Raw genomic sequence first — 17,662 nt, forward strand, 5'->3', positions numbered from 1 at the left:
GTATTGAAGTACCCTGGCAAATTGGCACATTCTGCAGAAATCTAATTCTAATCTGAAAAAAAAGTGTTTTCTTTAGTATTTAATTGCTCTACAAGGCAAAAATGGCCGCTCTGTGGGTTATATTGTCCCGGATGTTGGTCATCAACTAAGGAGCTCATTCCTAGTAGTTATCTTTCATCTTAAATCATATTTTTTATTTGCTACTGACAACTATTTGATATGAAATGCCTGTTCATTTAGCAGGTATCTCAATTCCATTCACATTCTTCCAGATGACTACACTTCCACGAGATGAGAGCTTTTGTTTTTTGTTTTTTTTCCCAAGTGAATATTGATAAGAATTTTAGCCAGCTTCTTCATAGTTAGTTTGCCACATCTTTTATACCACTGTTTTCCCCACTCAAAAAAAGCAAAACAGATGTAAAAATGCTTTAAAAAGAAGAAAGTGTTATTAGATTCATTTGACCAACAACTCGATAGTTTCTGTTTTCTTATTATTATCATTTAAAATTAATACATTTTTTAAATCATAGGTTGAATTTTTTAAAAAAAATGTTTAATTAATTATTACTATTAGTTTTATTTTAATAAATATTATTTTAAGGCATTTTGGTTGTTTAAAAACACAACACAAATTATTTTTTTTAATTTTTACTCAAATTAACATATAATGAAGTATGCATGTGCTGTTGGAATGATGATGGAAATAGTCGTTTTTTTACTGATGATTATGATGGTATTGTATTATTATATTTATTTATTTATTTTTAATATCTGTTATTATGGTATAAATAAGAAATATTATGGGATAATGTTAATATTTTAAGTTATTACGCACATAATTAATGTTTTATGTCTGCACTATCGAAATATTTTATATTTAATTTTAATTTTTTAGAAGAGTGCTATGGATTGATGGATATGTCTCATTTTATTTTTTAAAAATAAGATATTCAAATAAAATAAAAAATATGATTTCACTCATTTTATTTTGGAATAACAAAATGTAATAAATTAGGGGAATAAATTCATTCCATATGCATGTGCATTTTTGATGTATTATATGTGCATTTGAGAAAAAGATTTATGTTTAATTTAGAATTAAAAAAATAAAAATAATTAAAGGGCATATTTTTTTGGAAATCTTGGGTGCGTTAAAAAGAAAGAAATCTTATTGAATTTGTGTAGCTTCTTTTGTAACACTTTTTTTTTCTGATTGATTTCTCGGAGGTCGTATTGTGTCGGTAGAGGAAGATGATAGGGTTTCTTCTCTTTGGAAGTGAATTTTAAAAAAGAAAAGGAATAAATTAAGTGTGGAATTCTAAAATGGTTGCTTTTTTATGGTATGGATCCGAGATGTCACGTTCTCCTCAAAATCTTAGATGTTATAGATTTATTAGTAAAAATATCTAGCAATAATCATAAATATTTATATATGAAACAGAAAATCTTTAGGATTGTTTCCGAGAAAACATAAAAAAACCCATTCAGTTTTCGATTAGCACTTCTGGTTGATTGATTTTGGTGGTTTTACTGATGGCACTTAAACAGAATGTTCAATTTGAAGATAACTACCCTTTTTTTTTTTTTTTTAGAGTAAAATACTGAATATAAACTATTTTTAAAGACCACTTTTTCGTACTCAAGAGAGTACCTCAAATAAAGGCATTTCCGGTGAGAGTTAAAATTTAAAATCTTTTCGAAATTTAAGTTTATCTATCTAGTTCTCCAGGTCAAAACCGAAAACGTCATTTTCCAAATAAGTTTTAAGTGTTAGGTAAACTTAGCTATCTTGCACTGATCACTTTTGTGTGTTGTACATTTTTTATAGTTAGTTGTTTAGTATAAGTAATTATTTTTAATCAAACACAAATCACTTTCACGGTTGAGTTTGAAACAGAGGCACCAAAACGTCGAGACGTTTTGTTTATTTGTTTGTTTTATTTTTATGATGCTGCTGAAAATTAGTAAACTCACTGATTCTGTAATATCGTGTCGTTACAGAAATCACGCCATAACTTTTAGATACTAATTTATGTTTCTTTATAATCTTTTTTCACCAAAGTAATGTTAGAATTACTCAAAAAATTTAAAAAAAAAAAAAATTAATAAAAATAAAGTAAATTCTGAGGAATGGACAAAGAAAATATGAAACTCCTCTTTTTGAAAAATGGAGTTCTTTGATTTTAATAAAGCTCCAAGAATTACCAAATTGCCTTGTTAGTCTCTTCAGTTTTATAGATTTATTTATGATTTTTTATTTATTTATTTATTTTTGTCTTATTTATTATTTTGTTTGTTTCAAAATTTATTATTTCATTTTTTTATTTTATATAAAGAAATGAGCTGCATGTTTTTTATGTTATTTTTTTATTTTTTTTTTTTATTTTTCTAATTGTGTCTGCGGAACCGTACTCCTCCTCTCGCTCTCATCTGGACATAGGGATGAAAGGAGAAGTTTCCAGAAGGGACATTGTGTCGTCGATAATAACGGCGGCTAATCGTAAGATGTTAAAGACGAAATCCAGGAAACAAGTGGCCTCGTCTGGCGATGAAATCGTTCAGTTGGAGGTAAGTTTCGCTTTTTCTGCTTTATTTTGTGTGTCTTTATTATTTATTTTTATTTTATTTTTTTGGAGAGGGGTTTATTTATTTATTTATTTTTCACCCAATTATTTTCCACTTTAAAATTTCTTTCCATTGCAATCTTCATATTGTACATCACCTATCTTTCTGAATTATTTTGCAAATCTAATAACTTTATTGTATTTCCCAATGAGTTGATTACTTCGGTATTAAGCATTTATCTTAAACTATAAGGGTGATAGGATAGTCCTAAGGTCAATGGGTCCGGAAGCGCACAAATAAGGGCTATTGCATGACCTAGAAGTAGCACTTGTACCTTTAACTAACCTATTTCTCAGTTTTTTGCCCGTCGTACGGTTTTATGCGTTCATTCTATCTAATGTATATTCCATACTAACAAATTAAAAGCATTGCAATTGTGTGTTCCAGTTTAAAGAGCTGATTTGGCTCATAATTCCGGCTCTTCGGTGACGGACAAAATCCACGCCTTCATACTTAGTCCTCCTATCAGACTCTCCTTAGTCTACTTAAAAAGACGACTGAATTAGAGTGCTCTAGCCTAGTAGACCCTCTGAGACGCAGTGGCGTTGGCCATTCCTCTGGAATCTAATCTAATCACAAATTGATCTCCTCTTAATTTGTTCGGGAATTAATATTATGAATAAATATTTTGTAATCATAAAAGATCATTTCACTTTGAATATCAATCAAATATGTTTCTCATGAATTTCCTTAACATAAATAAATAGAGAACTTAATTTCATAATTGAAGGCAAAATTAAATTTTATTTTTTTCTAAAAATATTTTCCTTTTATAAGGAGCTTCTCATCGCCTTTTTTATGCATTTGGCCAGCTTAGACGTAATCGTGTAGTAAAACCCATTCTTCTTTCACAGCTTATGCAAGCTGATCTAGGATTTCGAGAATAGGCTAGCCACGAATGAATTGCTCGCTACACTTTAAGAAATTGTAGAACACCTTCTTATCGGTGAAGCTTTGTCCCCATTTATTGTGCCAATAATTATCTGTAATTACATTACATGCACGTTTCTGGATACGTCCAGGTTATTAATTTTTGGATGATTGAAATTGCTGTTCAAAAACATTTCTGAACACTCGTTCCTAGAGACGGACCAGATACAATCATATTTGCATGAGATTTTCAAACTCTTACTAAGACGATTTGAGTTGCACAATGTTGGAATTTCGACACACAGCGGGGTGCCATTCTTCATTGTTCTCTCAAGACCTATTTTAAACGAGTAATTTCTTTATGTTCCTTAATTACTACCTCTATGTATTTTGCTAAATAAAAGTGTGTTTATACATGCTAAATCGTACGCAGTTGTCATTTATTGTAACTTATAACAAATAAATGATACGGTTCGAGTTTTACATTTCAAGGCAAGCTGTTGCCACCACGTCTTATCAGTAAGAAGACATCCAACGTCATTGCAATACGCCCAAGTATCGCACTTTTCTTTCTTAACTTATTTAACTTTGGATTATTCACTGTCATTTATTATTATTATAATTTTATGTATTCTCTGTCATTTATTATTATTATAATTTTATGTATTCACTGACATTTTTTTTGTTATTGTTTTATTTTTTTATGTATTTGTATAGTTTTTCTCTTAAATTAGTTTTCGAAGGAAATCTTACTAGTAATCAGTTTGTATTTCCTTTTGTTTTCCACTACAGTCGAGTCTTCCATAAACCTCAAATAATCTAAACATTGAATTACTACTTTTTTAAAATTCTTTTCAAATAAATCTCTGATTTTTCTTATTTAATTGTTTTTGTTTCAACAGATTGCTTGATTTTATCAGTTGGCATTCCCCTTAAGATGAATTGTTTAAGTCATTTGATATTTATTTGATTTGTAAATTTGGATCTTTAAATAGTTTTAATTCGCAAAATAATTGTATAATTTTTGTGGGGGACACCTCTCCAATAAGCGAAAACCTGCATAACCTGCATATATACGTATAAATGTAATTGCTGAGTAGAATAACTCAGAATTTGGTAGTTTTGTTACATTATACCTTCCCTTCCTTGCTCAAATTGCTTTTTCTTAATTGATGTCCCATGGGTTGTCTCGAGTTCCTCAGAGTATAAGTAAGAGGCAATAAGTTCGAATAGAAAAACTTTAAGCTTACAGGAGACCGACATTGTCTCTTGATAGGTTACCTCAGTTGGTGGGCAAACTTTTTTAATGGGGGGCCACAAAGTTTAAGAAATTCTAGAGGAGGGCCAGAATTATAGAAAAAATGCATTTTGTGTTAAAGCTTTTAATTATAATATTATAAAAACATTACAGCATTACACACTTGTGTAACTACGCGGCTAGTTTAGCTTCACCTATAGGTTATGCATCTATTATTCTACTAAGTAGAATCTACTTTATACTTCTCGACCGTCAAAACGTAATTATAGCGGGCCATATACTATCCATGTCGATGGACCCTCGGCGGGCCGGATTAAATACTTTCGCGGGCCGTACTTTGCCCATCACTGGGTTACCTAGAAAGGTGATGTATTGAGAGAACGGTAGGAATTAGTCTTAGGGGTTGTACACAGTAAAGATGGCTGGACGATATGGAGGTTGATCTTTGCTGAGCGATTATAGTGTTGTGGCCTAATAGAGAGGGATAACAGGCTCTCACAGTTAGGGTTTATGACTTGCAATTGGGATATCACATCAGAGTTTATTCAAAATCTCCATTCAGTCTTTTTACTTGTTGAATCGAATTTTCCATTTTTAGTTCCTAAGTAGTCCGTATATTTTTCTTACCAAGGTTCGGTGAAGTAAAAGAAACACCTGCCTAACTACCATCTTGTAGATAATAAGTTTCACTGTTCGCGACATATTCTTAAAGCAGAGGTATTTCAGTAAAGCCTTCTTCAATCCTAGCCTTTATATTCTCGCTAATGTCGCTGATTAACCAACGAATCCTAGCTATGTAAACCACAGTCGCATTGGAGAGGTTTTAATTCAAAATCTGAAGTTAGCCTTCTTTTAGTTACCATTTTATCGTCTGCGCATGCTACTTGCTGGATTATAACGGTTAAATGTGGTTCCTTCGGGTTTTATACTCAGTTTTTTTCCAGAAAGTATTACAGGCAACAGAGGATAATTTGCCTCAGTCCTCTTTCAATTGGGAAGCTTTGGTACTACAATGCATTTTGCATTGAATTTGACTGCTTGTATTGCTCCAGGTTTAAGCATTCAGCCAAACTTGATCCTTTAATATCCCTAGAATTCTTAGATCCGGTAATGCTTCTTTTCGGACGGCCAATACTATCTATGTAAAACTTATAAAATTGTATTTATTTATTTTTTGAAGTAATACATTGCTAGAATGACAGATAGAAGAATTTGAGTTTGTCCTCGTAATAATTTTTTTGTCTCTGATCAAATTTCAGGTATATTTTTGCCATTTTGTAATTTGCATGTAATTTTAAAAAAAAAAACCTAGGCAAATATAGAGCATGACTAATTATGGATGATAAGTATTTGTCTGTAGTTAAGGATTGCAGTTATTCCTCTTATTTTACGATGTGGTTATATTTATAATTTAGTTTTTAATCAGTAGTTTTAATATAAAATTTCACTTGACTTTTAAAAAATATTGTTTAGAAAAAAAGAAAATTAAGGGGGCAATTTATAAAATAAAGAACTGTCCTCCATGCTGAGGGAGTTTTAAAGATATTGAACTGTTTGCTAATTACTTATTATTCCAATGTTATTTCCAATGTTTACAAATTCTAGTATATTTAAAACAAAATACTCATGTTACAGAGAACAGGTGAAAGGGTGAGAGATGGCAGGAAGTCAAGTGGGGGCAGCGGAGGTAGTGGAAGTAGTAGTATGTTAGTGAGTGGAGGTTCTAGTGAACCGGAAATTGTTTCGTCTACGACAAATATCGCTTCAACTGGAAGTGGAGGCAGTGGCGGCGATGATAAATCTGTTGCGGGTGCAATAGCTACTGGAGTCAGAGATTCGGTCATCTTCTCTGGCAGTCTTCTGCAATCATCACTTAGTCAAGAAGGTTTGATTCATTTTTTTTTATACCTACATTTAGGCATATTGTTTCTAATGAAGTTTTTATTTTCACGAACAAACTGTAAAGAGTAATGGGGATATCACTGCTCACCGTGCTCCGGTGGCACTGGTCTCCAAGACATCGTTTTAATTTCTCGATGGTTGGTGAAATTAAAAGGGAAATTGTTTACTTTGTAATCCAGATTTAAAGGCAAAGAAGTTACTTTTCTCTAGTTAGCGGTTTGCCCAATTCAGAACTTTTTATAAATGGCTCATATCGATTGTAGTTTTTTTTAAAGGCAATATGAGCTCTTCTGATTTTTAAGTAACCTTATTAGCTTGAAATGCCTTCTTTTAATTATTTAATAGATTCTTGGTATTGTAGTTGACTAATTTTAAATTAGTTTAACTGTATTTCATAAAGTTCAAATTATTCCCTGTAAGCTCAGAAGATAGCATTACAGAGACCTTATCAGAATAGAAAGGAGTTTTCTAATTTAATTTAATAACCCAAAAAGTAATGCAAAAACACCTTCCGGGCGTTTGCAGTAACCCTTTTTTTAATATAAAAAATAAACTCATTTTATTTTCAGAAAAAGTTGAAGAAAAATTAGAAGATAAACCAAATCTGAGTCCAATGTTAACTAAACAACCCACAACAGAGGAAGGAACTATTATTACCTACACAGGATTATCTGAGACTACCCAAGAAAGGATACGAAGGTGAGCTACATATAAGAATTTCTATTGTCAACCGTGATACCACCAATTCTGGTTAATTTCTTCTACCAATTTTGAATGTTAAGACTCAGTTATTATGAAGTGTATTTGGATTGAATTATTGTTTAAGATAAGTTTCGGTATCTTCTAAATGCCATCTTCAGTTAAAAAACATAGAAGTTTTAAAATATTTTGATTTTATATTATTAGAAAACTTATTTATATAAATTAGGTAAGAAAAAGTCATGTGAGTGTTCCATTATAATTATTCATTAAAAATGTTTACAATTAAATGTTCAGTTATTACAGCTGATATAGTCATAACCTCGCAATTCGTAACCTACTGGGCTAGTAACTTAACCAGTGCGTTATACTTGTAGTATGTGTAGATTTAACTTTTATTGGTATTGTTTATTATTTGATTACCACTTGATTTGTGAGTGAAATTATCACTAAAATAAGTTCATTTGTTTTAAGAGGAGAAAGATTAATGTATCTTTCACAAAAAAATATGAACAATATTCTACAATTGTAAGAAAGTTAAGGGCTCTTGATTTTATTTCTTTATTTGCAAAAACTAATATTTGTTGTTTAAAATTTGTCGTTTCAGATTTGAATTAGAAACTAAAGCAATGTTACAAAGAGACAAAAAAGTAAATCCAAAAGACTGGATCAAACCGACAGCTCCGACAGGTACGTTGTGAATTTCAATTTCTGAGTCGAAATAGAAGTTTAATTAAATTTTACTTTTGAAAATGTAGTTAGGTTCATAGTGCTGGATAGCAACATTGATTTTATGCGTTGTAATAGTTTAACAGAAATATAGTTCGAATTTAAATTTTTTAAATGTTGTGAATTAAGCTTATAATGGATGAAAATCTTTACTTAAGGCTTTTAAAAAAAGTTATCTTTCATTTATTTAAGTAATGTTTCCATTTATAGCTATATCAAGTAAGATAGCTGGTGTAGAGGAAAGGAAGAGATCAGAAGGTTCATCTCCTTTAGCCAAATGGAGACAGATCACTTGCCCTGGAAGCGGTATAGGCAACCAATTGAGTTGCAGCGAAGATCCAGATCTTCTGCAGACACATAGACTACATCCGGCCGCCAACAATAGTTTACTTCATAAACGAGTCGTGAAGTCTGGCTCACTAGACTCACTGTCCGATCATATCAACTTAGCCGCTTCGCACCACCACCTACACACTAACAATAACAACAACAATAACAATAATAATAATAATAATTTTGACAGTAAGTATTATTTTTTGTTAATTTTACTGTTCTTAGTAGTAAAAAGATCATTTTATATTTATTAATATACTGAAATGGTTCACAAAGAGTGAAATCAAGATAAATCATTATTCTTCAAAATAAGATAAAAGCTCTTTTTCGAATGCTAATGCCAGCTTTTCTCAGATAATTTTAACTATTACTTAATAACGTTGTTAGGCGCTGGGTTTATTTTCTTCTGTGTTTTGAAATTATCATGATATTCTTTTCAAATTATGACCATTTGGTTTGACATTTTCCATTTGTTACCATTTGAGCATTTCGTTTCTGAAATTTTAAGAATTGAGATCTAGTCAAATTTGCAAAATTTCGAGTTTTCATGGCGAAATAAATGTTTTGAGGGCCTTGAATGATTATCATGATACCCTACTAAGATTAAAATCTCTCGGACGGGAGTTCTTTACCTAAACTCTTTAAAAAAAAAATTGCTTTTCCCAATAATCTATTTCCATATTATTTGGATGTCACATGAAATCGGCACCAACGATTTTCTTGTAAGTTTAGATCTTTTATTTGAATCATTTGTCTAAGAAAATTCATGAAAAGTGTTTAAGGCAGACTTCTCTTTAAAGTACTTCTTTAGGGTAATACGCAACCTCTTCACCTTCATAATATTAACTGAAATTTAAATAAGTAAAATTCTAAATTTGATGAAAATTTTACCAATTTTTTCGGAAAATAGTTTTATTTAATCTAAAATACTTAAGTGTTCCCAGGAAGGTGTGAACTTAAGCTCTCCTCTTAGGTTCCATTTGAGGGTACATATTGCAAAGTATCTATACCATTAAATGGTGCTATAGCCCTAGTTTTTGGATCTGTGCTTTTTCCAGAATGTATTGCCATTTCAAAAGATTTCATTTAATCTTAGACTTACACAACATTGGCGGGGGGTATTGATGTTTTAATTCCGGAATTTAGAAGTCGTAATTTTTTATATTAGTGATCAGATTTCGTTTTTCTTTTTTTAAAAGGAAGTAGGTTTTAAATTTATCTGAGAAAATACGTTGTTCAAAGATGCTGTAAGTGTATTTCTTGAAATATAAGCAAAACTAAATAAGAAATTTATTACGAGTATAATAGACATCATATTCAATAATAATTTATAGAAATGAGAAGAATGGACATTAGATGCCGGATACCTCCTTGGAGGCTCCAACAATGATAAGTACAGGTAGAACTAATCCAAAAACCCATGAAATTTAAATTACAAAAAAAAAGTAAAGTAAATTAAAAACAGAAAATAACACTTAGTGTTTTATTTTTAATTTTTTAATTTTTTTTTAATGTGTTGTGTTGTGATGGCGATTACATTGTGTCAAGCAGCCTTTCTACCAGACCTGCGCACATTCGATCATTTACATTTATCTCTTTCACTTACCTTATCTCTTTTTTGGTAAAACATAAAGATACCTTCGTCTGCCAATTAACTGTTAACAATAAATATAGTTAGTGGACCAAACGCCACAATATTTTCGCATTTTTTATTTAATTTATGTAATAGTAATTTTTGACTTTCTTTTATTGTTTTTAGCTTTATTAATTTTACGCTTCCCATTTATATTTGTTAATGTTCCTTTTAGTTATACCTCAAATTTTGTTTTATTATTTTGTCAGTTGTATTATTTCTTTACAGGAACCTTTTTTTTTTTTTTTTAAAAAAAAAAAATGAAGTTCTTATAGTTCTGTAGTTTCTTATTTTTAGATTTAGATTAGTGCATCGGACGAGTCCTCTCCCCTGTCCCCAGGCATTGCCCCAAAAGAGGCAGTGAAATTGTACCTACTTCTGAAGAAACCTTTTTGTGAAGTTCAGGGTATTTCCATCAGATGACTTTATCTCCTAGCGCCAAAGGTCTCATATCGCGTACTGGCGACTATCTGGACAGAAATTGATTCCTCTATTCCAGTAATAGAAGAGTTCCGCCTCAGTAAACGCCAGTGGTCTAACAAGATAATTCCTGCAAAAAAAAAAAAAAAGAGCCTCATGTCCATGACCTTTTTATTCTATCTTATTTGATGGAAAGTATTGCTTTCGTTTCAAATTTTTGATATCCATTTTTAAAACGGAAATATATTTTGAGGTTCGAAGAAAGGGTTTAACAATAAAAGTAATTTCAATAATTAAATATCGCTGAAACGGGAAGCCTAATTAATTTTGATCGGTCCTCACTGTTTAATCCCAACTATTCCTTATCGATCAAAACCTCGTCAATTGGAAGAGTCTCATTAATTGAAACTGTTCTCCTCCAGAAATTCTTATTTGAATCATTTATGTCTTTCAAATTAATTGGGAGAGGTTGCTGAATTTTAAGTAACTATTCCCATATTAATTGTTCAATTAATATGTTGACCTAGAATTGTTGTCTTTAAAAATTTCTTTTTGAACAACCTATGGATCTGGTATTGGGCTGTTCCGTATGATATAATATTGATTTAGATTTTTGTTATATATATTTATTGTGTGTTTTATTTTTTAAAATTTTAATTTCATTAAACCTTGCTTTTTTGTTACTTAGGAACACTAAAAACTTCCTAACCTTTATTTTTATTTCGCTTATTATACTAGTTCTCAAAAATAATTGAAATAGAATCTCAAATTTAATCGTAATTAAAATTGATAAAAGCGCTTTTAGAACGTCTTATCAATTAACATTAATAATTTTATCCTTATCACGTTAACTGCGACTCGTGTTTATTTAGTACATCGTTTAGGTATCTGCGTTACATGTCTCAGCGGGCTTGTAACCTTTTTTTTGGTCGTGTAAAATCTTTTGCGAAGGTATAAGTCCAAAAGAACTGCTATTGTAGGATCTGGGTCAGCTAGTCCGTAACGCTCAAGGATCTAAAAATTATAAATGGGCGGAAAAATGTATTAAGTATTAATTATTCAGTTAATTATAATTTGCAGTTTTGCCCTTTATATAATTAATGAAGTTTAAATAAATATCTTGCTGCCATTCCCGGTTCGATATTAAAATATCACCATTTTATTATTATATTGAATGAATTTTTCCATTTTTGATATTATAATTATTATTATTTTTTATTAGAAAATGACCCCTGTCGATATAGTCATATTTCAGGAAAAATCATCGCCTATTGAGACATATTCCCTTTCCGAAAGATTGTAACGCAGTTAAGGTGTAAATTTTAAATTCGTCAATTGACTTTTTATTAGAATTCATTTTTTTTTTTTTCTTTGCAGGTGTGGGTGGGGGCGACCTTGTGTCCAGTCTAACTTTGACGTTTGATGCCAAGATGAAGTCGCTAGGCCTGCTGTCTCCTGTGTCGAGACACGTTACAGAGACAACAACGTCCGCATGTGAAGACGATTCAAACGCTGCTACCACCACCACCACCACTATTCCATCAACAACCGCAGCAAATTCTTCAACCACGACAACAACATCGACCGCAGCAGATAATACGCTGGATCTTAGCCTGTCATTCAGGGACCCCTCATTACATAGGAGTTTCACCTCGCCCAACCTAGAGGTATGTTTGACGACATATACAGGTATTTAGATGCACCATTTCGCTATGAAGACATAATATTCTCCAACAACATCTATGTGCTTAAATCTATAGCAGAGCTAGCTATGAAATATGAATGTATTTAAAAGTTACAGCCGATTAGAATGAATGGAAGAAAATGATTAGAGAAGGATTACGGTGATTTCAATTTAGGTTAAGCTATAAGGATGGCAGGAATATAGAGTACTGATCCATCCATTAGCTGTAGTTAATGTAAATATTTGTATAAAGTGGAGGGAAGAATGAATGAAGCGAATGTATTTATAAGTAAGAATGGAGAGAGTGATATTCTAATGATAAGCACCTAGACGATGCTGGCTGTATGGCGAAAGCCTAGAGGTAAATTCTTTGCTTGGAATTTTCATTGGAAATAAAGAAAATTGATCTTTCTTTTAGAATTCAAGTTCCTCAAATCTTGGTGAGAAGTAATGCCAGCTAATCTCTTTTTAAAATTACTCTGTTATAAAAAGGTACAATTTTCACTTTAAAAACCCTGATTTTTGAGAAAAGTGATTTTTAGCTACAATTAGGGGTTGTGGATATTCGAGCCTTCTCTCTAAAGTGCATACAATCGGAAATTTGAATATAAAGTGCAAATTTGATATTGAGGTATCACAAAGGAATCAGGTAAAGAAGCTTTTGGTTAAATTCTGTCAGCCACCAAATACCATTTTATCAAGTGGATATTTTTCATTTCCTCCCTCGAAAACTGTTTCTTCCATTTTCTTTGTGAGTAGATATGAAACTTTTATTTCTATTATTTTCTCAGTAAAAATTCATTACCCAAATTGGGGTAAGAGTTTTTTTTATTTAAAAATAATAATAATGAAATGTTTATTTTAGTTTAAGGTGCTGGAGGTGGTACCTGGACTATGTCAGCCAAAAACTAGCCCACCAGTAGTGGCTGAGTGCGACAAGAAGAAAGACAAAAAAGAGGAAGCGGTTGAAAAAGAGGAAGTGGAGAAAGATGATGAAAAGGAGAATTGTTGCCTGTTATCGGCTAGTAGTGGGGCAGTGAAATTAAAACGTTCAGAATCGTTGAACAAGAGAGATTCCGAGAAAAAAGATGGTGGCCGGCATCTACGTAGAACTGAATCATTGAATAAAAAAGAATCCTCTATAGAATCCCGACTGAAACGTTCGGATTCATTGACAAAAACTGAGAAAACTGATTTAAATTTAAGTAAACGTCGTGCGGCTTTAGAAGCGTCCACGGTGGTTAATAATAAAAAAGAGAAAATGAAACGTAAAACTGGCGGCGGTTCTGATAGGTCGATAAAACGTCGTCATACGGTAGGCGGTACAAAAGATTTTGATAAGACAAATTATTATTGGCTGGACAATAAAGAAAGGGAAGTGACGCAAAAGAAGGACGATATTAGCTGTGGGAAAATCGAAAGAAGAACTAGTTCTCCAGATTTGCTGGCGGACACTTGGCGTAGACAGGGTCCATCAGTTTTGGTTGTCTTGAGACCACAAAGCTTATTAGTTACGGCTGAGCCTCTCGAATCGCACATTTAAATTTAGCCCAAGGTAAAACAAAAATAATAATAAAACCTTGTAAATTTTCCACTTTTTTGTGCTAGTAATAAACTTAAACTTGGGTCTTTTTTTTTTTATGAAAGCTTAAAACTTTTTATTGCATAATTTTTGGACATATTAATATTCCACTGCCTCTTTATTATAAACAGTAATCATCTGTTATTAAAATATATGTTTCATTCATACTTAAAAATGAAAGGAAAGAAAGATCTTGCTCAAACTAAAATTTTCCCCAAAAAAAATATCAGAAAAACTCTTACCTTTTTTATGTTTATTTTATTTTTAAATTATCTCTATGTAATTCGTAATAATACATTTTATTGTTAGGTGTTTTTTTTCCTTTTAATATTATAAATATATATAAAAATTGTATGATAGTCCTTTTGTTTATAATTATAAATAATGTCTGTATATGTGTATTTAATTTTCATAAATTTATTATAATTAAAGAAGAAAGAAAAAGAAAAGGAATATATATGAAGGGAAGGAAGTGAACAGCGTCTTATAGAGGAAGCGTTTATAAAGAATCTAACAAACTAATGGGCATCCGGTGATGAATTGATCCTAACTGCAGTAAGAGAAAGAGTTTCGTGAGTAATTCATTTTGTAAGAATAATTTTCTCAAACAATTGGAATACCTTGGAATGAATCTCTTGCTTTTTCATGGAATCTACAAAAATTAGTTCAAAAATTTAAATCACCCCTTTTTCTTTGGTGAATTGTTGGTTGACTTTATAATTATAGTCAAATATGAGATCTCCGATGGTTAATCCGTTATTCAAGGATTCGAATTTTTTTGTTTGATCCGTTGTAATAACTTGAATTTTCGCGCCCAATTCCAATCCTTAACCTGATATTTTTGGCAATAGATACCGTCTCGTCTTCATCTAGATAACGCTCATTTCTTTGTTCCATCAACCATGATAACGCTTAACTAGTTCCTTAGCTAATGATAATTCAGTCCTTGAAACCTCCTATCCAATCCTTAACCTGTTATTTTTTTTCTCTTCAGCCAATGATAATTCAGTCCTTGAAACCTCCTATCCAATCCTTAACCTGTTATTTTTTTCTCTTCAGCCAATGATAATTCAGTCCTTGAAACCTCCTATCCAATCCTTAACCTGTTATTTTTGGCAATAGATACAGTCACCTCTTCTTTATCTAGTTAACGCTCATCTCTTTGCACCATCAACCATGATAACGCTTAACTAGTTCTCTTCAGCCAATAATAATTCAGTCCTCGAAACCTCCTATCCAATTCTTAACCTGTTATTTTTGGCAATAGATACAGTCACCTCTTCTTTATCTAGTTAACGCTCATCTCTTTGCACCATCAACCATGAGAACTCATTAACTAGTTCTTTAGCCAGTGGATAGATACTTCAGTCCTCGAAACCTCCTATCCCCATTACACGCTACAACCATCCCAACCACCATTGAAAATTCACTCCTAAAATAGTGGTAAATCTTCAACTATATTTTTGGAATTGCGCCGAGCAACAATTTCTAATAATCCATGCCTTTTTTCCTTTTGCAATATTATCATAAACGTCTCCTCTAAACTGAAGAAGAAATGAATATTGATCTCAAATTAATAACTTTTTATAAAAAATTAAATTTGAAAAAAAAAAAAGAAAATGAAAAACGGTTGTAAATTTAAATAATTCTTTAGAAGAAAATATTCGTGGAAATTGAATATCTAGTTTTTGAAGAATTGATCTTTTATCGTTTAAAAAACAATAAAATGAAAAACTATTTTAAAAATTTAAAAAAAAATAATACAAATATAATATATATATATAAATATATATATTTAATATAATATATATATTTATATATATTTAATATAAAAAAATCATGGATTTTACAAATTACTTTCTTTTTTTTGTGTGTATAAAAGAAAAAAATTAAATATAATTATAATTATATAAATGTAAAAAGTTTAAAAACAAAAATGATTAAGAAATTGTGGGGACAAATTTAATTTTGTGTCTAATGGTCCATAGTTAGGAAAAGAGTTAGTCTGTGATAGTTGTACTTATTCCTGATTTAAGATTAAAAATTCAAACACACAGAAACTCTATTTCTATTTTATAAAAAAGAAAAGCATGAACACAAATATTCGAATATTAGACAAAAAAAGAAGAAGAACTCTTATTTCAAAACCAAATTATTTTGTAAGTGTTTTTGTGGCGTGCTTAGTAAATAATAATTGTAATGGATTTTTTGTTGTATGTCAATTTTTACTCCTTTATTGTAATAATTATTTGTTTGTAAATACTTTTTCTTTTTTTTTTTTTGTAAATAGAAATTTATTTGTAAATATTCTTCGGAAGAAAAACAAGGATAAAAATGGTTACTTTTTGGGGGGAAATTTTCATTTAATTTTTTATTTTAAATCCATGAAAAAGTAAAAATAATTTTTCTTTTATATGTTGAAATTAAAAAAATTTTGCACTGTTATAATTGAAATTGTTACAGTAAAAGAGATCCCCCATAGATATTTTAAAAAGGATGTAGAAGCTACAAAATGGAATAACCTCGTGTCAAAATTTTCCCTAGTGTCTGTACTTGAGCTTGGGCAGCTTTAGCGAAACTTGAATTTTCTTGAAAAAAAAAAAAAAAAAAAATTTCCTGGATGATATGCACTGGAAATTTTAGGTAACATTTCTTTCTATTCGAGGGACACTTCACTTTAGGAATTGGCGGTTCCCCATTCTACACTTATTATAACTCCCCCCCTATCCTGTACTAAATTTTTCAATTCTCGCTATCTCATCGCCATCAATATTCTCTCCAGAGTATCCGGAGTTACCTTATTTTTAGCCTGCAGTTTCGTCTTAAATCAAACAATCTCTGCTGGCCATTTTTTTTTTTTTTTTTTGGTGACTATGCCACCCACCACATTCACTGAGACAAGAAGGGGCATAAAGTGAGTAGCTATTTCCTATTTTTCACCTCTTTCGTATTTTATAATATTTTTTTTTTTTTTGTATTTTCCAAAATCTGAATACAATTTTACTGTAACAAAATTATATTATTTTAAGTATAACCTTCTTTCTTTTTCCCTTTTATTCTAAGAGTACAAAAGTTCCTCCATTACCTAAATTCATTTAAATTAATTTCTTATATCTCCTTTCTTGACCTAAAAAACAAAAAATCGTGGTTAAATCATCATTAATTATTAATGGTACTTGTAAAAAGTAAAAGTAGTCTCCTTATAAAGCGATGTATCTTTAAGTTTCCGCATATTTTTATTATTTTATATAATGCTTATTATTTCGTATTATTATTTACATAAGAATATTGAAAAAAAAGAAAAATCACCTGTGATTTATTTATTAAGTATATCTGTTAAAAAAAAATAAAAGTAAAATTTAAGTATAAATGAAAAATAATTGTAATAAATTGTGCAATTAGATTATGTTTTTTCGCTAAAAAGAGAGATCTGTTTCTTTAATTATTATTTTTATAGTTCTATAATTTCTTTTTCTAAAAAAAGATTTCATAAAATGAAATTTTGATTTTTGATTAAGGAATAACGTTTAGAGAAGAATATTTTTTTTTGTTTATTTAAGTCAAATCGTGTTCTGTTTTTTTATTTTTTAATTCTTTTTAGATTCCTTCTCTTTTATGTAGTAAAATATCTTAAAAAATAAATCAACACAAACTATTATTACACTAAATTTAATATATTTTTCCTTTACTTTATATTATAATGTATTTTTATGTAAAAAAAAAAAAAAATATTGTGGAGAGTGAAATGGAAAATTGCTCCCCCACCCCCACCCCACTATTTGTGTAAATGAAAATTTTATAAAAGTGATAATATCTATTGTTATATAAATATATAATATTAGAAAAATTATTGTGAAAATTTGTTTTTTCTCTTTTCTCTCCTAATTTTATTATTATTAATAATTTTATTATCTTGCAAAAGTA

The 17,662-nt window shown here is 30.3% G+C and overlaps 1 protein-coding gene across 12 annotated transcripts in view; it reads left to right on the forward strand.

Moving 5' to 3' along the window:
* The window catches only part of RhoGAP19D (Rho GTPase activating protein at 19D), a 270,087-nt gene extending 252,499 nt beyond the window's left edge, over positions 1-17,588 (forward strand). For 11 of the 12 annotated variants that reach the window (XM_074115154.1, XM_074115153.1, XM_074115158.1 and 8 more), the window contains 7 exons: positions 2,444-2,571; positions 6,392-6,641; positions 7,228-7,357; positions 7,965-8,047; positions 8,297-8,608; positions 11,850-12,139; positions 13,022-17,588. In XM_074115154.1, coding sequence (XP_073971255.1) covers positions 2,444-2,571; positions 6,392-6,641; positions 7,228-7,357; positions 7,965-8,047; positions 8,297-8,608; positions 11,850-12,139; positions 13,022-13,699 — 1,871 coding nt within the window. In that variant the 3' untranslated portion in view covers positions 13,700-17,588. Of the gene's footprint in view, positions 1-2,443; positions 2,572-6,391; positions 6,642-7,227; positions 7,358-7,964; positions 8,048-8,296; positions 8,609-9,753; positions 9,819-11,849; positions 12,140-13,021 lie in introns of all 12 variants that reach the window. The other variant, XR_012454373.1, reaches the window with a different exon arrangement.
* The last annotated feature ends 74 nt before the right edge of the window (positions 17,589-17,662 follow it).

Source organism: Rhodnius prolixus, unplaced genomic scaffold (assembly GCF_049639745.1).
Source record: "Rhodnius prolixus isolate KJV_2025 unplaced genomic scaffold, Rpr scaffold_7, whole genome shotgun sequence".
Lineage (NCBI taxonomy): Eukaryota > Metazoa > Arthropoda > Insecta > Hemiptera > Reduviidae > Rhodnius > Rhodnius prolixus.